Below are 24,728 nucleotides of genomic sequence, written 5' to 3'. Positions count from 1 at the left end.
TCTTCCATTATCCCATCTTTCGCCCATTTCATTTCAGCTTCATTCCAAGTACCCTCTTCTTATTTTGGATATACTGTTTTTCAAATAACTACCCCCCACCCTTTATATCCCCCCCCCAAAAGAAACCTTGGGATTTTTGTTATAAAATAATGGAGCAGGTAGAGCTGAGCTTGGTCCTGAGGTAAAGTAGTTTCTTATGAGTTTTGTGAATCAAAGCTTCGGAATCTATTTGTGCTTTCATAAAGTGTTTTTTAAAACTTAACAACCTATAACACTCAGGACTGGTACTGGAGCAACCCCATTAAGGTTCAGTCAGTTCTGGAGATACCCTGAAACAGCCAGTTGGACTTTACTCCCACATTACAAGTCTTACTCCTTTCTATTCTATTATATCTCTAAATCCTTAAGTGATCACCCCCTCACCAACTCAACTGAAGTCTCCCTGGTTTCTGTCATTGGAATCTTGGTTTCTATGTTGCCTCTGATCTATGACATAGGCACTATTCTCAGGCTATCCTCAAACCTTACACTCTGGATGAAAATATGCTGATTTTTTTTTTTTACATCCTATCTCCAGAGTACAAATGCACCATTACACATACTTTGGGGCTCTTAATAATTTGTTGAATGAATTACTTATCTTTATAGTTTCATAACTCCACTATCCTCACCCTCCAGCGGACTCTCTGCTTTGTAGTCTGATTATCATATCCACCTTTATAATATTCTCACTCAAGAACTCACAATATAATTATTCGTATGCTAAAGGCAATTCTCATTGCCTTATGTTAAATATTGAAAGGTAATGAAGACTCCATGATCTTCTGTTTTAAAATAGGTCAACTTCATGTCCCCAACCACTTCCAAAGGAGGGGTGTTTGTGTATAGCATAAGTGGAATTTCAGCCCAGACATTTCTGTATGTGTGAGAGAACTGTCCAGCTTTTTGCTGGAGGAGATTATGCCTAATTTTTTGTCTACTAGTAATGCCAACTCAATGTGTTTCAAAAGTTAGTCAAGAGTATGTTTAACTGTCTTGACCTCCATATCCCTGAATTTACCTGTCACAATGAATATTAGTTCCTTCCCTTCATTAAAAAAAATTACTTTTTAAAAAGTATAAGCCTTTTTTTCCTTTCCCCTTTCTAGATTTTTTTTTTCCTATTCAGATTTATAATAAGCAAGGAAAGCTTATTTTCAAAGGCAAGTCAAGTGTGTTTCAAAGGCAAGCCAAGAGTATATTAGTTAAACTGACGACCTCCATATCCCTGAGTTGACCTGTCACAATGAATCAATAGTAGTTCCTTCCCTTCATTAAAAAAAAATAAACCACTTTTTAGAAAATATTAACCTTTCTTTCTCCTTGCCCCTTTCTAGAATTTTTTTTTTAATTCAGATTTATAATAAGGAAAGCTTATCCTAGATGGCAGGAGACGCTCACCTCCCTCTCCCCATCTGCCCAGCCCCTACCCTCACCTTTCTTTTCCCTTCCCCACATCCCACTCCCAGAGCATTAAAGAAAAAAAAGACACAAGGACCACGGGAAAAGGTATAGTAAATATTTCCCGTCCATTTCACTCAGTGAGTGCATAGATTGTTCCGAGAGGAGCTCTGAGTGGGAACGAGAGCCCAGTTTCAGAGCTCCAGATTCCCCTCCGTACACTAAGGATGTCCACCTATCCTCTATGTGCTTTCTTTTCGCGAGGATTCCTTTCGCGGGGAACCTTTGTTGGGTCGCTTTGCTCTCGGATCAATTCCCTTCACACGGCCTCCGTAGATCTTGCTCGACTTGGCTGATGCCAGGTTTCGGTTGGGGCCGTATCTCTGGCCATAGTTCTGGCGGCCTTGCTTGGGCTTCTGTCGCTTCTCGGAGTCCGCCTTGTCCCTCACCTTCTCCTTTGCCTTCTCCTTCGACTTCACTTTCCTGTCTTCGCTCGCCTTCGCTCTCTTGTTCTCCTGAATCCTCGTTTTTTTCTCTTTCTTTGTCTTTGGCCGCTTTGACCCTTCCGTCGACCTCGTCGGGCTCTTCGATTTCTCCCTCATCTTCATCTTCTTTATCTTTTGCTGCTTCGCCTTGTACCCCGTCTCTTCCCTCGTTTTCTTGGATCCTTTGTGGCTCAGGGAGTAGCCCGACCCCAGGCTCAGCGCGACCCCCTCCATATCCTCAGAATTGTCATTCACTTGCTCCACGTAGATTTTCTCCTCGGATGTCTGAGGCGTCTCGGACATCTCGGGGGTTTCGGGCTCCTCCTCTGGCGTCTCGGGTTTGAACGAGTCCCCCGAGTTGGGTGGGGAAGCCTCCTGCGGAGACTTCCTAAATCGGCGAGAAAATAGGGCCTCGAAGCGCTTCTGGTGCAATTCCTCAATGTCCTGGAGTGACTTCTTAGGACGTTTCTTGACCGGCTTCAGGCTCTTCCAGACTCTGAAGTAGCCCTCGGCTTTGCTGCCGCTCACCCGGAGCAAGGTGCCTTTCCCCGACGCTGGCTTGGCCACCTCGGCCGAATGTCCGCTGCATTTCCTGCGCACTTGGTAGCCGGCGTTGCCAAACTCCTTCTTGAGCATCGTGAGAGTCAGTCCTTTGTGGGCGGCAATGGCCCGCAGCAGGAGCTGGGACACTCGGAGCACCGACCGCCGGCGATGCTTCACCTGGGTGTCCTGCGGCTTTTCAGACGATTCGGGGACCCTCTCTTTAGAAAGGCCATCGGGATCGGCTGCCTCGGTCATGGTGCCCCCTGCTCCCGCTAGCGCGGGGCGGCTGGTTTGGGACTTCACCATCCCACTTGGCCCTTCGCTATGGGAAAAGGGTCGCTGAGACGTCACAGAGGCTGATACTACGGAGGGTCTCGGGTCAGAATCTCTGACTGACTGGGGGAGGGGGAGGGCGGGGAGGACAAGAGAGGCAGCATTTATTTATGAAACCACTCTTTGTGCCGGGAATTGTGCCAAGCCCTTGAAAGAAATACATACAGTTCCTGTTCTTCAAGCGCACGAAGAGAACATGCACATACGTATGCACATACAAAACAGATATATTAGTACTGGGCAGAGGATCAGGAGGGTTCAATCAAGAATTTGAGTTCCTAACCTGAAATTTTAAAAAAAAAATGGATATTATTTCAATACAATTGGTTTTCTATTTTATTTCATACATTAAGAAACATTCTGAGAAGGGGTCCAGAGGTTCACCAGACTGCCAAAGAGATTTATGACACACATAAAAAAGGGTAAGAACCTTGGATTTAGAAAGCAATAGCCTTACGAGGTCTGTACCTCAAAGAGATCATAAAAATAGTGAAAAGGATCCACATGTACAAAAATATTTAGAGTAGCTCTCTTTGTGGTGGCAAAGAATTGGAAAAGGAAGGGATGTCCGTTGAAATTGGAAATTCAGAGGAATGGCCAAACAAGTTGTGGTATATGAATGTAATGGAATGTTATTAGAAATGCCAAGAAGTGCTATAAGAAATAAGCAGGTGGATTTCAGAAAAACTTGGAAAGACTTACTGATGCTGAATAAAGTGAGCAGAACCAGGAAAATATGTACATAGCTGTTCAGAGACCAACTCTGATAAACTTAGGTCTTCTCAGCAATACAAGGATTTAACCCAATTCTAAAAGACTCATGATGGAAAATGTTATCCACATTCAGAGAAAGAACTATGGAGTCAATGCAGATCGAGGCATACTATTTTCTCTCTTTTTTCTTTTTCATGGTTTTCCTCTTTTGTTCTTATTCTTCTTTCATAACATGACTAATATGGAAATATGTTTAATATGATTGTATTTGTATAGTCTGTATCACATTGCATGCCATCCTGGGGAGGCAGGGAGAATAGAAAAAAAAATCGGAACTCAAAATCTTATAAAGTGAATGTTGAAAACTATTTTTACATGTAATTGGAAAAAATAAAATACTATTAAGTGGCGGGGGGGAGAAAGTTGTGCTTACAAACTGAAATCAAAATGACTGCCAGTAAACTGAGGAAAGACCGTGTGTATGTGAATATAATGGAATATTATTGCTCTTTATGAAAAGAAAAAGGGGATGGATACAGAGAAAACTGGGAAGATTTATATAAACAAATGCAGAATTAAGTGAGCAGAACTAAGAGAATAGTTTATACCAAAGTATAACACTGTACAGGAAAATAACTGTGAAAGACCTAATAACACTGATAAATGTAATAAGCAGACTGATGATGGATGGATCATGTTTTCCACCACCTACCAGGGAGGTGATGGACTAGAAAGTGCAGAGTGAGACATTCGCAAACACAGCCAATGAATTAGTTTATTTTGCTTGACTATTCATTTCTTATGAGTGTATGTAGGAAGTTGAATTGAACTATGGGGGCCATCTCAGGAAGCATCATGGACAGTTTATGTTCCTGTCCCTTGGTTGTTGTCAGACTTAGTTTTCTCATCTGTTAAATGGGGGAAATGACAGCTCCTACATCCCAGGGCAGTTGTGAGGATACAATAAGACAATATTTGTAAAAGTTCTGTGCAAACCTTACTCTATAAACAAATGTTAACAGCTATTATTATTACTGTTAAGAGTATAGGGCAACACCAGATGAGTAGTTAGGGGCTTCACAAAACAACAGGAAAGAGCGTTAAATGTGAAGTCGGGTCTGGATTCTGGTTGTGGTTCTTTCACTAACCAACTGGAAAACCCATGTCTTGTTTCACGCTATTTATCTGTGAAATGGAGAAGTTGCAATATAGATGATCTCTAATCTCCTGATTTGAATAATGACTTTTTAAAATAATAATACCTGATTATCTTACTTCTCGACAACTTTATTAATCAATCTCTCTTTGAGATTCTGGGAAAAGTGTCTCTTGAGTTAGCTAGGTAGGATTTACCATCCAGACATGCCCATCTATCTTTCTAGAAGAGCCTCAGTAAGTTTGGAATAATCTTGACCAATCAGGACCTTCCATTACTCGGAAAAACAAAATGACAGACTGCAGAAGGGTGATGAACAATTCCATGTATGTCTAATGCATCCTTTCCCTTCCCTCTTTTTTCTTCCTTTACATTTAATAAACACCAACAAACACGAACCTCTAAATATAAAAAGATAAAGGGAGTTGTTTGTGAAACCGTGAACTTCTAGTATGCATTAAGTTTTTTCCCACTACTTAGAGTTTGTTGGCTTTTTTCACAATTCAAACTTAACATGGCTAATTCAGATAACCTATATTCCCTTCTGAATTCTCTTCTTTTCTTTATTTTTAAATGATTCTTTGATGTCATTTTTTTTAGCATCACTATCATTATATGCTCTCAAAATATACTCCTTTAAAAGAAAAGAAAAACTCTCCCTTATAACAAATAAGTATAGTCATGAAAAACAAATCTAAACATTCTGCGTCTGATATTGTTTCATTCTGCATCTCTGGTATCCTCTTCAAAGAGGTGGGAAGCATGTTTCACCATCAGTCTTTTCTAAATGATTGATCATTACATTTAACAGAGTTCTTAAGTCTTTCATAGTTGTTTTTCTTCACATTGTTTCCTATATTTGTTCATTTAATTCATTTCTCCAGTTCATACAAGTCTCCCCAGGTTTCTCTGAATCCACCCCTTTCTTCATTTGATAAGGAGCAGTAATATTCTATTATGTTCATAAACCACAATTTATTTCGCCTTTTTAAAATTAATGACAGTCACTTTGTCCTCAGTTCTTTGCTGCGATAAAAAGGGCTTCTAAAATATTTTGGTACATACTTTCCCTCTTTCTTTGCTCTCTTTGAGATACAAGTATTAATGACACCTACCTCATAAGATTGAGAGGATCAAATCATATAAGTATGGAAAGTACATTTGCAAGCCTTAAAGGATAGAAGGTAGAAACTGGCCCTGTGTATACTATTTAAACTTAAAAAAAAAAGTGAGAGCAGTAGAAGAAAAAATAGGAAAAGAAGCAAGAACTAGGGAGGAAAGATATGAAAAGAAAATTAACAGTTTGGAAAATGATGCACAGAAGCTTACCAAAGAAAATCATTCCTTTAAAATTAGATTTGACCAGCTGGAAGCTAACGATTAAGGAAATTAATTTTTATCCTGTATTTTATATTTGATTTTTTTTTTTTACTGAAGGCTCTTCTCTGAGGTTTAGTTCAAGTTAGGTATGCCAAAGTCCAAACTTCCCCTTCTAAGGATACAATTGCAGTTATAGAAAAATTCTGTTCTCAATACTCTCATAAAACATTGTCTCAGCATCTCCTGCAAGGTTTGTGGGGTATTCCTGGGAAGCTAGCACAACATGACCTTGCTCCATCTTTAACAATTAAGGTGGTCTTAGTGAATTCCCCAGTCATTAGTAAGTCTACCCTTCTCAGGGATCTCAGGAAGTAGCTAGGACTTATAAATTTCTAAAGGTATTCCTTAGAGATAGTGAGAAGTCATCCTCATGGCATTTCTGAGCTATGTCCACTTTCTTTGAAGCAACCAATAATGATCTTTTAATCTCTGTGATGCTGGCCAGTTAGAAGACTTTTCCTCCGTTCTTTTTGCTAAGCTTATAAAAATGTATTGTACCCTCAGTTCGGGGTCTTTTGGCCAGAGGCAGGGCTATTAGACCTATCCTTTATTATGAGGTCACATGTCCCTCATAATAAATGTCTTAAGCAGAGATTTTCCTCTTTACCTCTTTGTTAAATTTCAGATGAGACAGTTGGTGTCAGAAGTGGGATTTAGGAAGGAGAATCCCAGCTCCTTATCAGAAATCTCCTATTCTATTGGGCCTGTGTGGAATATCCTTCACAAAGAGAGTTTCTTTTAGGTACTCTGTGCCTATGGATAGGTTCTCCATCTGAATATTGAACAAGACAGATCTCCAAGTGAAAAGGTAAGTGTGAGAATTAATCTTGTTTATGTTTGTTCTGAATATTTCTATTTGTATTTTAAGCTGCAAATTTTGGATTTGGAAAATAGAGACAAAATTTAAATTAGCTCTCTATGGTGTACTTCATGGAGACAGGCTTCCATTGTATAAGACCTCCTGCGAATAGGATAAGGCGGTGAAGGCTACCCACTTTTAAGCATGCACCGGCATGACAACTTCTTACTAATTAGGGAAACTGAGGAAAATCCTATGTTCCTACTGGAACTTAAACACTACTTTTGTGGCCATTAATACTCCCAAATATGTTGTTGTTGTTTCAGGATAATCTCCCTAGCTGTAACTTCTCATAGTGAATTGCTATCAATATTTCTTTAGTTTAATAAGCAAGCTGGGGACCCATTAGATAGGGCAAAATTTTAAAAGTAGTAGATATATGTTTTTACATGTATATGTTATAGCGTGGGAAGTTTGTTATAGCATGGTCCCAGGCGACATCTGGTGGCCAAATTGGAAACAGCAACATGTGTCTGTGTCCTTTCTCCTCTCCAACCTATTCATTTGAATAAGCTCCTTTCCATGGATAACAATGTTGCTCATTGAGTTATACAACCCTTCTGCAACGAAAAGCAGAATTGTCAGAAGGGTAACTTTCACAGGGAAGCAGTTAGGAGGTGAATACAGGCTTTTTTTTAAACCTACTTTTATGTAATTTGTCTCTAATCACTACTTTAAATGAGAATTGATTTTGAATACAAAAAGTTTGTAAACCCAAGATTAAGTGAGTCCCCAAACTAAAGAATCTCGTCTGGCTTCTTGGCTACTATGCAAAATGTTAAAATGCAAACTCTTTCCTGGTTTATGAACAGGGGAAGCTTATTTAAAAAAACCAACTTGGAGATGCATGAAATTTACTTGTTTTGGAGAAGGATCTTGGGGACACATTCATTGGATACTGAAGCCTCTAACTTTTATATGTTATTGTGAGGGTTAGGGTAACCTCAGAATTATTCCCTAACATAGCTTCTATGAATCCCCTTTTTGTAGAACACTCTTTTCTCCTTATACCCAAATCTCCTGTGAACTATTAGGGACAAGATCTTCTAAGCAGACTTGGGGCTGTCATTCTCTGCTCCCTGATGGTACTTCATCCCTACAACTGCCCACCTAATATTTGACATCAGGGCAATGTGTTTGAAACTGCAAAAGTTAGTTTTTTTCTTTTAAGGTATACTTTGATCGAACTTCCTCTATCATGGCCGTAAGCGCAAAAATTTAGAATATCAGCAATTGATGTTTATAAATGTATGTTACCATTATGAGAACTATTTATATGAGAAAAGTTTTTAAGAATTGAAAAATGCAACTCTCTTGACTTGGAAATTACAGAATATTGACTCCAGATTCTGAAAAGTAAAGAGTAAGTTGTTGTGTTCCTTCTTCCTTGCCAAAGAAGACCATGCCATCAGAGAAAATGATGACATGACTTGCACTTGACTTTGTCCTGAGTGAGGGAGGGCTGTGCAGGTCACCAGCCTCACTTCTCCTCTGGAGTCATCTGGATCCAGTGGTCAGATATTCATCAGAATGACTGGAGATGGCCCAGGATGCAAGAGGAAACCTGGGCACCTTAGGCCAAGGCCTATTCAGGTATTCACTCAGGGTGTGGTAAAGCCCATTCAGTGACTAGGCCTGTATAAGAAGTAGTCAGGGGCTGACAAAGAGTAAGTGAACAGTAAATTAAAGGGGGTAAGCATATTTTCATTTGGAAAAATGCTTGTGAACTGATAACAGACCTTAACTGTTCCTTGAGCAATCAGGCCTTTTTCAAACTGCTAAGTAGGGTTGAGAGAACTCAGAGCTTTTCCACCTGTGCTTTAACAGATATAAGCCACTATACACCTCCTAAAGAACTACTAAGGATATTTTAATGAATCTTTGAGAAGATTGTCCCACAAACTTCTTCATAGATTGGGATTAGGAATGGTAGTTCAGGTTTCTATCCTCTTCTGGGAAAGGTTGGGGGTGTTTTAATATCCTAGAAAACACATAAATTTTAACTAATCAAACAATAATTCAACAGAGGTTAGTTGTTAAGAGGTAATTTTTTTTTTAATTCACCCTAGTTGAAATTAACTATACAGCATAGGAAAGTAAAAACATTTTAGTAAATCATTGGTTTTATTTAACAATAATATGGGTCAAAATTATAAAAGGAAAATTCAGGGGAGTAAAATTAGTCTGGGATGAGGTTAGAGAAGGATACAAAAAACTTTTTTGGTGGTGATTCTTTATGATATATAGCTGGAAGTTCCCAGGCTCCAAATCAGGGGATGGGAACCATGATACTGTCAAGTAAAAGAGTGAGAACAAGAACCTAGTCAGGTTCTTTGGGTGTTTGAAAGAATGAGTTAAGTGAAGCAAAGAGATCTTCAAGCTCTTCCAGAAAAATCTGAGAGTTTACATATTGCCATTAGTAGTTACAAAACCCAGACTTGATTTGGTAGAAATGTATCCTGAACTAAATTGGAATGTGGTTTTACGGGTGCTCCTCTATAATTATGGTAGATTGGAACCTAAAGGATGGATGACCACTTAAAATTTTTTTTACAATGGATTAGCTGAAAATTGTAGGTTTTATGAAGTGTTTGAAATTGAGCCTTGTAAAAAAAATGTTTAATAAGTTGTGAATGTGAAATGTGAAATTGTTAACTTAATTACTTAGTATGATTACATTCAGGTATAATTGGATTAATTTTTAAGTGGGATGATTCGTCAGACTGTACTTTACTATTTGGAATTAAGACAAGGTGTTGGGAAAAATGCATAGATGAGAAAATTTGATAGCTGTGTAATCCTGGAAAAGATAGTGCTTTCAGGGTTTTAGGAGACCTAAATGATATTGTAAAGTGTCTAACATAATTGTGATAATCACTGTATTTAAAATTCTGTTAGAAAAATTAACTCTTCTTTGATTCTCTTGGATTATTGATTTGTTAAAAAACTGATGTAAATTATTTGAAACTTCATTTAGAATAATGATGATGTTTTTACAATGAATTAGATAGATCCTAATTGCCTTTAAGATAGCTTCATCTATGAGATGCAGACTCCTGAGGTCTTGCAAGTCCTGAAAGGAAACTAAGGAATTGTCACAACAATGATTTGTATTATTTAGGCGAGCATACTTTGAGCTAATCTAATAATAACACTTGTGAACCTAAATTGATAGAGCTACATATGTATATATGTACACTGTTAATGTACAATTAATTACTTGCATATATTGTGAAACTTGGTAATGACTTCTCTTGTAATTTAGATAGTTAAGTTTATAACTCAGCTTTTAAAGAATTGTCTAAAAGCTGCTGTTTTTTGTTAGATGTATATTAGTTTATTAATATTATAATAAAGGTTCCAAAAGTTTCCTTCTTGTTTTATCTGATAAAATGGATGAGATTTGCCATTTGGCATGATTATAAATTTGTTCCAACTCTAATGATGATATGGTATAAGGTCTATATTTCTTAAACCTGAGAGCTACACGATTCAGAAATGGAAGAGCTAGCATCACACCTAGCTAGAATGAAAGAATTTATAAATCAACTCACATTACAAATTATCTTATGTTAAGGAGTTAAGTTCCACCTAAATTTGTTTAGCTGTGTTAAAGCAATATGTGATACGGTGAATAATTTTCTATGTAAGTAAGGTAATTTGGAAATATATCAGACTAAATATCATCTGATTAGTACTGAGTTTTGTTTCATGCATTTAAATTAATGATTTTCTGAATATTATCATCATATTTCCAAATTTTCTTGTATTATGAAATTTGGTAAACTTGTATCAAATATACTTTTAGAAGAGCATCTTCTCTTTATAATCTGGATGTTGTTAGATTATGAACTGAACTATTAAAAGGTGGTGGGAAAATGTGTGGAAACTGTTATGTTATTATATCAGCCCTGCTGACCACATGTTGTAATATTCTGAAGTACTATAATTTTAGAAACTGGAAACTTCCATATTTACCTGTTATTGTTGTTAAATCATTTTTTCAGTCATGTCCAACTCTTCATGACTCCATTTGAAGCTTCTTGGGCAGAGATACTTGCCATTTCCTTCTCCAGCTCATTATTTTTATTATTAAAGATGAGGAGCTTTGGCAAACAGGGTTAAACAAGTTGCCCAGGGTCACATAGCTAATAAATATCTGAAGCCAGATTTGAACTCACAAACTGAACTCTTCTTGACTTCAGGCTCAGCATCCTACACATTTCACCACCTTTCTGCTCTAGTTTACCTATAGTTAAGAAGAAATTTCAGCTAAAATTATTTGGCTATCTCTTATGAAAATTATGAAACTTTTGGTTGAGTTATTAGGGATTATTGTAATACGATTAAAACTTACCAAGTATTTACATGGGTATATTTTAAAAGGTAAAAATTATAATTGATTACTGTGTGGGAAAAGGTACAAGGAAAAGATCTTGTAAAAATCCCCTTTTTGAAAATTTAGAAGTACTCTTTTATTGTTTACTTTTTGGGGTTTTTTTCTTGAGACCACATACTTGGGCAGAGTCATACAACCTTATCAGCCTTGAACAGGCAAGAGTTTTTGCTGTGTGAAATTCCTTGAATTTAATATGTTAGTATCTACAATATTGTTTCTTTTATCTTACACCTAAGAAAATGGTTGTGTTCTGTCACAAGTAAAAATTCCAAGAGACAAAATTCTGGGTAATAAAAATTTGTTTATTAAATAGGCCAGCTGATCAATAAATTAGTGGTCAGTGATTTGGTTGTCAAAGATACCAAGGGAGATTCTGAAACACCTTAAATCAGTACCTTCTGATAGGGAACTCCCGTAACAAGTGAAACTCAACCCTGATTGGTGGGCAACAGCAACAAACTGGAAATGTGGCCTGGTCATGAGTTATGAGTCTTCTTCAGTTATCTGGGTGCCTGCTCCTTCAAGAGTTGCATCATACTAAATTCTAATGAAGGGGAGCAAGGACAGGAGCTCTTTCCCTTCCCCCATGCCCCGAAGGACCTAACCTAAATTGGATCATGTTTATGCCTTAGACAGAAATCAGGCTCCCAGTTGGATGGAACCCAGCCCAAATGCCTTGAGTAGCTGCCTCTTGAGCAGAACTGGAATGCTTATGACATTCTTTAGTTGGAAAAGGGCTTCTCTTCAAGCTAGCCTTTTGACAGAGAAGGACATATTAAAAATTATTATTAAAAATTAAATGATACGGTGTTAAAATTAATTTCTTTCTGTTCAAGATCCCAAAGTACATTATCATGGGTGACTAGTTGTGTAAACATCCCACTCTCATTGTATACATGCCTTGTGAGTGGTTGGTTTTGCAGACAGAAACAAACTTTAGATGAGGGCTTGAGCTGGAGTAATAAGTAAGAAAGTGTGTCTCCTCAACAGAGACGTGAGAGAGTCTGAATGTTGTTGTTCAGTCATGTCAGACTTTGGGACCCTTGGACCACAGCATGCCTATACTGTCCATGGGGTTTTCTTGGCAAAGATAATGGAGTGCTTTGCCATTTCCCTTTCCAATGGATTAAGGCAAACAGAGTGTAGTAGAGTAGTAATCCCACAGATCTGGTTAATTTTGCTAATGATTTTTTTTCTCTATTCCTATGGCTGAGACTAGTCAGAGGCAATTTGCTATGGCCCTCTGAGCATCACTCCTGACCAAGCTAGGTTTCACCTGGAAAGAACAGTATCCCTTCACCATACTTGCCCATTGTACCTGAATTCTCCCTTGTACTGCCACAGTCTAGGGACAGGGACAGGAAAGAGAGCTCTCTTTCTGAAGGCACTGATATTCTTCACTATAATGATAATATGTTGACCTGGCTAAATGAGGTCATGGTGGGTAGAGGTCTTAGATCAGATAAGGTTGAGTTTTGGACAATACGGTAAATGGAGAGAAACATCAGCAATTCCTGACACAGTCCAGAACAACCTATTCACACTTACTTTTTCTACACTGTAAAAAGGAAGTTCAGAATTAATTGGATTTTTTTGAGTTTTAGGAATCCTTATGGCTCCATTTTTACTGATTCACCTCCAAGTCTGTCTCTTTTGAATAGAGCCCAGAACAAGTTATAATGTATGAACATAATGGGATGTAATCTATGCACTAAACATCTATTTGAATAGGACAATGGTCACTAGTGGAGACTGCTGACCAATTGCTTCCTGTCTAATTCAGGGGCTGTTGATGAGAAAGAAGAGAAATTTTGGTCTTCTGGCTTCCAGTTTTGAAAGGGAAGATTCTTGTTTTCCAGATTTTGTTCAGGGGAGAGGTCCCTGAAAGCGGGGAGCAAAGGTGAGGGGGTGGGGAAGAGATTCTGGGAGGAGTGGACATATAAAGACACTCCTCCTTTTCCCCAACTTGCTACACTGGAGTCCTTGGACAATTTCCCCATGGGGAGAGATGTGGGATCATTCCTTTTGGTTGAGTTATCCCAGTTCATTCACTCTATGTTAGTGTGAGCCATATTTTTATCCGCAGACCTGATTTCTGTTTACTACTGGTCTGGATAAAAAGAGTTTACGGGCCATGCACCGTGTGATCTTTGTGGAACTTCGTTTGGAAGAATGGGAGTCAGGCCTTGGGAGACTCCCCTGTTAAGGGAGGGTGACAAGGGGCAAAGATGGGATCCCAGAATTATTTCTCCTAGACTAACAATATTTGGGGGAGCAGGTTACGTTATCCCCATTTTCTTGTACACCAGTTTGAGCCCTCCCATAACCTGAGAAAAGTCAAACAGCTGGACTGGCCAATCAGGAGGAGGGCCTTTTTGGTCCACTCTGAAATTAACCTGCCTGGGCGCTCTGACGTCACGGGCACACTGGGCCTTGGTCTTGGAGGGAAGCCAAGCCCCCCTGCTGAGTGTGGCCGACTTGGGAACATTCTCCTGCCAAGGGCACGGCCCACCGGCCACCTCTCGAGGCACCACCTCCACACCCTCTGGTTTATGACATCTTACGTTTACAGCTGGCAGAGGACCGGACATCCTGGGGCCAAACTATTCGTCTTACGGACCTACAATTCCAGGTAACCAAGGACGCTGCCGTCCCGAGGGGCTTGGGGGAGGGGGAAGGGGTTTCTCCAAGGTTATGAAGCCTTCAGTCACCCTCATTTTCCCAATGAACTCCCAGGCATCGCTCATAAACCTGCGCATGCGGCCTAACTGTGTCTGCGTTAGAACGAGCTCCGTGCAGGGGCAGTGACCCTGCGAGGAAACAGGCTGCATTACAGAGTGGCTAGCTGGGGATTCCCCGGGCGGGACGAACCTCCCGTCCTCCCGACTCCAAACCCAACACGCTCCACAAGTGGCCTAACTTGGATATGGAGGTCGTCTCCTGGAGCTGGGTCGGTTTGCTGCACAAGGGCGGCTGAAGTGTGAACTCTACACCTAGGAAAACCTCGGAAAACCTCGGGAGGTACCACGTGGGCCAGGTTACAGGTCAAAGCAAAATCCTGCTCAGGAAAATACAATTCCCAGAGGCCTCAGCGGCGCCTGAGGTTACCCACAGAGCCCAGTCAAAAGGGCTAGATACCCTCGCAATGCTAACAAAAACAAGAGTGGACACACGATCTTCCGTCTCCCCAGCTTCATCCCTACTGTTCCGGGCCTTCGGAACACGTCTAGGCATGTGCAGAAGATTTCCCCTTCAGCCTATGTTTCCCAGAATGCTCTGCGTCCCGAGGTCAGGGCGGGGCGAGGCGGGGAGAGAAGAACAACCAGCCAGTAAGGAAGTGGCTGTAGAGCCCTCTCTGCCCAACGGCAGCACGGACTCGCGCTCTGGTTCTGCAGGACGATAGAGCACCGCCTTCTCACTAGTTCATACTCTATTGCCTCTTCTTTTACCTCCGGCCCGAAATGGAGCCCAGAGGCTTCTGGGAAATGTAGTACATTGGAATTCTTCACACATGCGCAGACAAACCGAAGTAATTCTAGGTTCGGAGCTGGGGAGAGAGTAGCTTGGAGACTGAAAGCTTGGGTTCTAGGACGAGCGCGAGGGCTCTGATTTAGGCAGCGAAGTGCAAGGTGGAGGCAGAGATGCGTAAGAATGAGCATCCCCTCGCCCACTGTTTCCTTAGACTTCTCCCGAATATGTGTGCAAGAGAACCACTGCAGAACTAGGTGAATTGAGCGAAGAGCTGTATAGACATTTTCCGTGGACGGGGAAGCGGTTACTGTCACCGTGGCAACCTCCGCTTTCCCTTGCCTATTGGTAGCTGGCGTTGAGGAGGAGCGAAAGACCGCTGTGCCTTCTGGGAATTGTAGTTCTACCAGACTTAGCGAAGGCGTTCCCATTCTTGGGCTTTGGAAGCTGAAAAGAGAAAATATAAAAAAGCTATGGAAAGGGTGGGCATTTGCAGGGAATGGGGTGGAAAAGGCATTTAGGGTTAGAATCGCGATTGTACATCTAGCCCTCCTCCTGTGTGTCCCTAGGTAACGGGCTCCATAGGTCAGTGAGAGATTAACTCAGCCCTATGTATTCTTTCCTGCCATCTCTTCTGGGGAGGTGCCTCTTACCTGCTTGGGGAGGGTGGAGCAGCGGGATCAGACCAGTAAATAGAAGTGCTAGTAGAGGAGTCTGGCTTAATAGAGCCAGCCAGGGAGGCATCGAGGAATGGAAGTGGGCTATACGCTGGGAGTCATTCAGGGGAGAATTGTGGAGTGGGAAGGTTTCATGGGTGTGATTCCCACTGACCACGAAGCCAGTTTACCCAAGGTGGCATCTCTATCAGCAACCACAGTTTACCCTGCTCTGTTTCTTCTGAGACTCAGTATTTCCTTAACTTAAAAGTCTTAACTAAAGCGAGAGGGAAAAAAATAGAAATTGTTTATTGAAAAGATTTTGATAGTATCCATTATTCTGTAAAGGGGGTTAAGAAAAAAAAAATAGATATGGGTCCTTGGACACACAAATTTGTGGATAATAGAGTTATATGGGATATGTGCTTATGGAGTAAGAATGTTTTGGCTTTGAGTGTCACTCCTGAGAAAGCTACGTTTCATTGTTTTCATGAGAGACTGCAGGAGATGTTGCTTTTACAGATCTTTAGACCTCCTAGCAGAGTAAAGCAAGGTCAGAAAATTATGATGCTCCAAGAGTGAAGCTGTTTCCCAAGCTACCTGATGCTTCTGACCCTGAGTCCAATTCCTGGTGAGTAGGCAGGGACATCCATGGTAAAGTTGAAGGAAGATTCCTTTCAGGATCAAGAATCTACCCCAAAAGAGGACATACCTATGAAACATCCAATCACCTTTGTAGATGGTTCCATTACCAAAAATCATCTGTGTGCCAAGAGACACAGCCAACATCTGGGAACTTTGCTGCATGAGACCAGAGATTCACACAAAAGAACAAATGCTGGAGTTTTTGGTCCTTGAGCAGTTCTTGAGTGTACTGCCTAGGGAGATGCAGATCTGAGTTTCTCAACAGCATCCAGAGACTGGTGGAGAGATGATATTTGTCATAGAGGATTTGCAGAGAGAGAACCTTGGAAACTCATACAATGACTGAAGAGAAGGAATCCTGGTCTTCATGGTGAAGAAGTGGAAGGAGCATGCAGAGAGACAATATGAGTTGTTATGTCTTGATTTTTCAAGGGGTATAGGTGACTTTATTCCTGCTGAATCAATGTTAGTTTAAGGACAATGGAATTTTTAGCAAAGGGAACCTCTGTTTTGGGGTGAGAGAGCCTAATATAGGAATGATGATGGTTAGAAGGCAATGTTGATTTTGTTCCTGCTCTGTGGTGTTCATTTATCTTTGCTGATTCTTATCTGCCCCATCCACCTCCATCTCCCTCCTCCCCCCACTTCCTCTTCCAGGGGAATATGGCTACATTCTACTTGGAAGCCACTTTTGAGGATATGACTGTGTATTTCTCTCAGGAGTCAAAGCTTCTGGATGGCTCTCAGGAAAAACTCTATACAGGTGTCCTGTAAGAGAGCCAAGGAAATGTGATATCATTAGATAAGGACCCAGTTGGGCTTTTTGTCCTGAAATTGGTTTTCCTGTAGATAAGAATAAGTTGAATGTGATGGTCACCAGAGTTGGGGGGTGGGGGGTGGAACTCACCAGGCTGTCTTAGAATTGGCTATAAATAATTGTGTAAGAAAATTTTTAAGTGAGGTCTTTAGACCACCTTTGCTAGCCAAATTAACAATTTCACTTTCCTAAGGGTTGTGAGATGAGGGAGGGAAATTAATTAGTAGATTTAGGGGAAAGAGGAAAAGGTGTGAAACCTCTGTGGTTGGAACAAGGTTGTAATAGCACCTTAATCCTATAGTGAGTTGGGTTGCTAAGGAAGAGTTAAGGAATCTCCAATATCTAGCATGCTGTAAATCCAACTGTTCCCCCAGAATCTCATTTACCTTAACCTCAGTTACTCTCCTTGGGGTTAAATCTTAATCTAACAGGATTTGCCAAGTTCTTTTCTCCTAATGTCCTTAGCAATAACAAATGATAAAAAATCACTTTAATGATTTTCCTTACTGTAATCCTTTCAGGCAGGTAATACAAGCATTATTTTCTATACTTTACAGATAGAAATTGAGAGATTTAAGTGATTCATGGTCATATAACTAGGCAGTATTGAAACTGGGATTCAAATCCAGGTTGTCTGCCTCCAAGACAGGAGTGCTTTATGTTATGTGACACTGTTTCTCAGCAACTGCCCAGATGTGAAGGAAGTAGTATTTATCTGCAGGACAGCTTCCCTTGCTGAGTTCTAGTGGTATCACCTGCCTGTCTCCTAGTTCTCTGCACATGCCCATCTACCCCCAGTTCTTCTGTGGGACAGAAATTCCTGATCCTAAACAAGTTATGATCACATTTCCAGCTCAAGGGGAAAAACATCATGAACTGGTTCTTTGAACTGAGGAGGCTATCCTGAAAAGTTCCCACTTTTCAGGAGAGAGGAGATTGGATACCTGAGCATGACCCTTGGGCACTTTATTCTAATTCTATTTCCTTTGAACTACTCCTTTCCTTTTGTCCCTTTTCTGTGTCCTCTAAAGTTATTTTCTGGTGGACTACTGATGCAAATTTTGTCCTTCCCCATATTTCTGTGAGGTCAGCAGGCTGAGCTCGTAGCTAGTTTTTTAGAAGTTGCTTATACCATAAGTTGCTCTGGAATTGCTATATAAATCTATTAATGTGTTTTCAGCTCCCCTTCATTCTTATTCAAACTCTAATCTACCTATCAAAAGCTCTCCAATAACATTACATTTTACCCAATTTTGGCTGCCAGAAGGAACCACTCTAGGGTAATTCTCTTATCCTCTCAAATCCCACAGCTTTCCTGATTGACCCAGGTATTAACATGAAGGATACCCAACTCACTTGTGGACAGTTTCACTCTTTATCATCTACAATCCAAGAGAAGTCCTAGTAAAGAAGATGGCTTTTGAGGTAGTGACTGCATTGAACTCCATTCGCTTATCATGGTGGGCAAGACACCAACACCTTCCCTTTCCCCAAAATATTCAGAGGAAAAATGAATCAGAGAAAGCAAATTCATATGTTCACCAACTTGCCTCTCTGAAAAATGGACCACTCCCATACCTATGTGACCCAATTTTCTTTAACTTCTAGGGTACTTAGAGAATTCATTCCATTTACTACTCTGCCCAAAAATCACTGGAACCTATTCCTTGACCTAAGTCTTTTAAGCTTTCTTATGTAACTCTCATAATGAATAATGAAGTTTAAGCATAAAGTGATACTTCAGTGAATATTAATGCATGAGATTTTCAATTTGAAGAACTGTTCAATCAGCAGTAAACATAAGGAAAAACAAGGCTCAGCACTTTCATATAAATGAGATTATGCAACAGACCTTTCATTAATCTCTTGTTTAATAGTACAGAAGCTCCCTCTCTTCCCATTAGTAAATTACAGTTTATTCCTACAAACGTAAAGAGTGGGAACCATAAGGAGAATCTGAAAGGGAAGATTTCAAGGATCAGCAACCTCAAGATACCAGAGTTGCTCAGAGTTCAGAGGTAGAAGTCTGGAAGGATGACAAAAGAAGCTCAAAGGAAGAAATTATACCTCTATTTGGAAAATTCTCAAGCAGAAGGAAGACATAGGACCTCATCATGAAGAGAAGATGAGAGAAGCTTTTTCTAAATGCTCTACTTTAGAAGATGCTTGGGGAGGTGCCGCCTCATGCATGTATCAAGTGTGGGAAAAGTTTCAGTCAGAAGTCAGAAATTCATCTGTAGAAGATGCAAATGGTAGAAAAAGGCACCAAGGAGCATCTCACATGAGGGCAGGGCTTCAGTTGGAAAACATATCTTCCTCCCCATCGGAGAATCTATCCAGGAGAGAAGTTCTATAGCTGCCCTAGCTGTGGAAAAAACTTTAGATGGTGGATGCATCTTGGTGATTGTCAGAGAACCTATACAAGAGAAAAGCTTGTATTCAAGAATTCAAGTCTTTATCTCCATCAGAGACCATATAGGGGAAAGCCTTTTAAGTGTCGCAACTGTGAGAAGGCCTTTAGTGACCAATCAACATTTTGATACCACCAGAAAACCCATAGTGGGGAGAAATCCCATAAATGTTATGAATGTGGGAAGAATTTTAGAGACCATTCAGCTTTGTGTTACCAATGGAGAAAAATCTTATATATGCCTTAACTGTGCAAAAACATTCAGTTCAATCTCAAACCTTATAGATCCCAGAGATGTTGCAGAAATGAAATTCCATAAATAATGAGCTAATAACATCATCCTCAAAATGGTCTTATAACCTTCTCAATAAAAAAAGTCTTCTGAGTTTATCTTTTCTCTCATAATGGCAGTTCTGGAAAATGTCCGCTTTTTAATTTGAACCTAAATTCCTTCACTATATGGACTGTGTGTCAGATTCTATTCAGGGGCTTTTTCTTTCCTCCTCTATGAAGATGAAAATCTATTTTCTCAACTTAATTCCATGTTCTCTTTCCTGTATTGTCTACCTAAATCTAGTATCAAGTGATCATAGTTGAGTACATAGGGAGGTAGTGTATGTGTGTGTGTGTGTGTGTGTGTGTGTGTGTGTGTGTGTATGTGTGTGTGTGTGTGTGTGAATCCTAGGGAATTGTCCATGGTTACAATCAAGAAGGACAGGAAACAGTTACAGGCTAGGCATCTCCCTCTACCAGCCACCAGTGCTTCCCAGTCTTTTTAAAGAATTTAAATTTTTTAAAAACTAAAATTATTTAGTTTTAAAAAGTAAAATTAGTATATGTGGGCTGGACCAAAGCTCAAAGCAGGCCACATGGGCCTATTAAGGGCATGGAAGATCTTCAAATTCCCTTAACATTACAAAAGTCCATACCCTTTCACCTAAACATTCTACTGTTAAGTGATCAGTGACAGCAAAAAATATCCCCCACACAAAAATATTGATAGCATCTTTTCATGGTAGCAAATAATTGGAAAAAATACTTGCTAAAACATTGTAGTACATGAATATAAATGAAATATTACTGTACCATAAGAAACAATGGATTTGAAGAACCCAAGGAAATATAGAAACACCTGTGAACTGTATGAAGTAAGCAGAATTAGAACAAACTGTATTCACAGTTTGTATTCATACTGAAAATCAAGATTACACAGCTTTTACCCTTCTGCTCCATGGGAGGTTTTTGTCCCCTCTGGGATATGCTATGGTGCAATTGAAATTAAAGTAAACTAGGGCACAAAGCTCTAAGCATGATCAATTTATTGGTAAGGCTAGAAGTTACCAACAAATGAGGTCTTTAGCTCCTCAGCAAGCTGCAAGACCCCAAATGAGGACTGAGAGGAAGGCAGGATCATACATGGGGAAAGCAATATGATTAGTTATAAAGTCAGCAGCATCATACATATGGGGGTCAATATGATTGACTATTCCACACATGGAGCCTGAGTCACATGGCATGGTGGGAGAACCTTGCCAAATTGGTGGAGCAGGAAGGGTGGAATAGGAAGTGAGCATGAGGCAGAACTGGGAGAGAGCTAGGCAGAGCTGAGGTAGAACAGCTAGCATGAGTGAGAGAGGGAGGAATTTTGACTAGGGGAGCTTGTTGGTGGGGAGGCCTAACTGAGGGAAGGCTTGGGTATGCCATGCTCCCTAGATTGGTGATGTGTATGAACTTCTTTGTTACCATGGTGGAATAGAATTTCTGGTATCTGAATAAATATCTTGGTTTTTTCTCTCAGGTAGAAAGTTTATGTTTTGCAAATTTACTCTGGAAATATGCATGCATATTCATAGAGGCTGCTATGAATATCACATTGGTATTACAACATTTTAGTGACTTTTCACTCAACTCCAAATTGCTTTCCTAAGTGTTTGGACCAACACATAGCTCCATCAGTGGGATTGGGGTATCAAGGAGAATGTAATTATTCTAAAAACTATGTCCTTCAGAACTCTTCTTTTGTCACAACACTGAACATCCAAAGCAAATATAATAATACTATAACAGTTTTCAAAAGGAAAGGTTGAGGCTTCTCTGTTGAAAAGACCAGCTAGCATCACTAATCAAATTTTCTCTGTTAGTTCTGTTTGAGCAAGCATTTCCTAAATGAGGCCCTTTAAGGACTTTCATGGCCAGAGTCCCAAAGTATTTTCTTTCTTTCCTCTAATTCAGTCTCCTTTGTCTGTCTGCCTGTCTGTCTGTCTACCTACCTATGTTACTGAAAGTTTTATTGATGCCCTCTGTTTTTATATTACAGTAACTTTTTGCCCTATCTCCAAGATTGAACCCTTTAAGCAAAAACATTAAATGCAGAAACTTAATAACATTTTTCTGTTTTGAAAGAGGAGTTTTTTTCTTTGTATTTTCTCTAAGACCTTAACTGATTTTTCTATTACTCAAACTTCTTTACTGTAGTGATCTTTTCATTTCTGTTGTTATAGCTATTATGTATTTTCTTTTGTGGGTTTTATTCTGCATCAGTTTATAAAAACAATTCTACGTTTCTCTCAATTCCTCATATTTATCTTATCTTACTGTATAATAATTTTCTATTACATTCACATACCCTAGTTATTTTTTTAGGGATTACCTAATCATTGAACAGACATGTTATTTCCAGTTTTTATTATCATAGAATGTTGTTGTGAATATTTTGGTAAGCATAGGACCTTTGTTTCTATCTTTGACTTTCTTGGGGTACATAGTAGGATCCAAATAGTAGAAGTGCTGGGCCAAAGGGTATGGACAGCTCACTCACTTTTCTTGTATAATTCCTAATAGAAACCCAGAATGATTGAGTCACTTCATAGCTCCACCAACATAGAATCAGTTAGCCTGTGTTCTCATAGTCCTTCTAGCATTGATTATTTCCATCTTTTTTATGTGTTTGCCAGTTTATTGAGTGATAATTGTTTTGATTTTCATTTGCTCTTACTACTAGACAATTGGAACAAGTTTTTACATGTCATTTATAGTTTGCAAATCTTTTGCAACTGTTCATATGTTGGATAACTTATCTACTGGGTAGTGGCTTTTAGTTGGCACCATATTTTGGATATCAGACTTTTATCAGTGATACTTGATACAAATATTTTTTCTTTCTGCCATTCTATTCTGATTCTATCTTTACTAATTTTATTCATACAAAAGCTTTTTTCATTTTATTATGTTATTATTGTCTATTGTTCTTTTATAACCTCCTTTATCTCTTGTTTGGTTAAGAATTCTCTTTCCAAAGAGTCCCACATGTACAAAAATATTTACAGCAGCTCTCTTTGGGGTGACCAAAAAGAGGAAATCAAGGGGACGCCCATCAATTGGGGAATGGTTGAACATGTTATGATATATGAATGTAATGGAATACTATTGTGTTATAAGAAATGAGAGACAGGAAGACTTCAGAAAGGCCTGGAAAGACTTTTATGAATTGATACTGAATGGAGCAGAACCAGTAGAATTTTGTACACAGCAACAACCACAGTGTATGAGGAATTTTTCTGGTAGACTTAGTCCTTCATACCAGTGCAAAGATCTAAAAAATTCCCAATGGACTTTTGAGGCAAAACACCTTCCACATCCAGAGAAAGAACTCTGGAATTGGATCACAGAATGAAACAGACCATTTTCTTTTGTATTATGTTATGTTTTGTTTTATTTTATTCATTTTAATTCTTGTATTTAATATGACTAAGGTGAAAATGTATTTAATAGGAACGTATGTGTAGAACCTATATAAAATTGCATGCCATCTCGGGGAGGGAGTGGGGAAGGAGGGGGAAGGAGGAAGAGGGAGGGGAAAAATCTAAGATATATGAAAATGATTGTAGAACACTGAAAACAAATAAAATAATTTTTTAAAAAAAGAATTCTCTTTCCAGCCATAGTTATGAAAGATATCTAATTTTGTTCTCTTCTCTCTTTTTAATGGTGTGACCTTTTATATGCACATTGCATTTCTATTTTGAGCTTATGATGTAAGATTTTGGTCTAATCCTTTTTTTAAAGAATCATTTTCTGGGAGCCAAGACGGTGGACTAGAAAGACACACTTACACAGGATCCTCCCCACAGCCCATAAAATATGTGTAGAATGGGACTCTCAACAAATTCTGGAGCAGCAGAAGTGGAGAACAACAGAGTGGAGGAGATTTCCAGCCCACGGTGACCTATAAGGCCCATGGAAACATTGGCTGGGCTGGATGCGGAGGCAAGGGCAGAGCCCAGCCCAGCCTTGGCCGAGCACCTGCACGGCGCTACAAGACTCTGGGAGGAGGACACCTCGGGGGTGGAATCTCCAGTCGCAGTATGGCGCCTCAGATCCCTAGGTGCATAGGTGGCAAAGGACAGTGACGGGGTTTAATCAGCAGGCCAGGAAGGGAGAAGGGCTTTCCCATAGCCCCAGCAGCAGGCAGCAGCCACAGAGCCTGCACAGCAGCCCATATGGAAGCTCCATTGTTGGAGAGTAAAAACTCCTGGGGGCATTGAAGAGCTGAGTCTTGGCCTCCACCCTGGGTGGAGCTGGTCTTTGTCTCACACTGAATGGCGGCCCTGCCCATCCAGCTTATCTGAAAATCAGCCCCCAGTGCTGACTTGGGAACTGGAGGCCAAGTGGCTGTGGAGAGGTATCTAAGATTCTGGGCATAAAAATCCCTCTCTGCATCCAGACCAGTACATGCTTGATTGTGCCACCTCGGAAGAACTGAGATCTCACATATTCCCAGGGTATACCCTACTCTTGACAAAGGACCCAAAAGTCAAGTAACTGGTTGGCAAAATGCCCAAAAAAGGGGAAAAAAATAAGACCATTGAAGGTTACTTTCTTGGGGAACAGATATCTCCTCCCATCCTTTCTGAGGAGGAAGAACAATGCTTATCAACAGGGAAAGACAAAGAAATCAAGGCTTCTGTATCCCAGACATCCAAAATAAATATTCAATGGTCTCAGGCCATGGAAGAGATCAAAAATGAATTTGAAAATCAAGTTAGAAAGGTGGAGAAAAAACTGGGAAGAGAAATTAGAGAGATTAAAGAAAAGCATGAAAAGCAGGTCAACACCTTGCTAAAGAAGACCCAAAAAAGTGCCGAAGAAAATAGCACCTTGAAAAATAGGCTAACTCAATTGGCAACAGAGGTTCAAAAAGTCAATGAGGAGAACAATGGTTTAAAAAGCAGAATTAGCCAAATGGAAAAGGAGATTCAAAAGCTCACTGAAGAAAATAGTTCTTTAAAAATTAGAATGGAACAGATGGAGGCTAATGACTTTATGAGAAACCAAGAAATCATAAAACAAAACCAAAAGAATGAAAAAATGGAAGATAATGTGAAATATCTCATTAGAAAAACAACTGACCTGGAAAATTGATC

The 24,728-nt window shown here is 39.8% G+C and overlaps 1 protein-coding gene and 1 long non-coding RNA gene across 2 annotated transcripts; one reads left to right on the top strand and one right to left on the bottom strand.

The window, feature by feature from the left end:
- Positions 1-1,544: 1,544 nt before the first annotated feature.
- H1-7 (H1.7 linker histone) lies at positions 1,545-2,876 on the bottom strand. Its single transcript, XM_072654519.1, has one exon. The coding sequence runs from the start codon at positions 2,772-2,774 to the stop codon at positions 1,683-1,685; it is 1,092 nt and encodes a 363-aa protein (XP_072510620.1). The 5' UTR covers positions 2,775-2,876; the 3' UTR covers positions 1,545-1,682.
- Positions 2,877-11,348: 8,472 nt separating this feature from the next.
- LOC140533991 (uncharacterized) lies at positions 11,349-19,715 on the top strand. Its single transcript, XR_011977132.1, has 2 exons — positions 11,349-13,941; positions 18,206-19,715. It is a non-coding gene; the product is annotated as an uncharacterized lncRNA (long non-coding RNA).
- The last annotated feature ends 5,013 nt before the right edge of the window (positions 19,716-24,728 follow it).

Source organism: Notamacropus eugenii, chromosome 3, assembly GCF_028372415.1.
Source record: "Notamacropus eugenii isolate mMacEug1 chromosome 3, mMacEug1.pri_v2, whole genome shotgun sequence".
NCBI lineage: Eukaryota > Metazoa > Chordata > Mammalia > Diprotodontia > Macropodidae > Notamacropus > Notamacropus eugenii.
Note: the sequence above shows the minus strand (reverse complement) of the source record. Positions and strands in the feature narration are given on the sequence as shown.

Coding starts and splice junctions, on each gene's coding strand:
- H1-7 (XM_072654519.1), bottom strand. CDS start 2,774: ATGGTGAAGTCCCAAACCAGCCGCCCCGCGCTAGCGGGAGCAGGGGGC.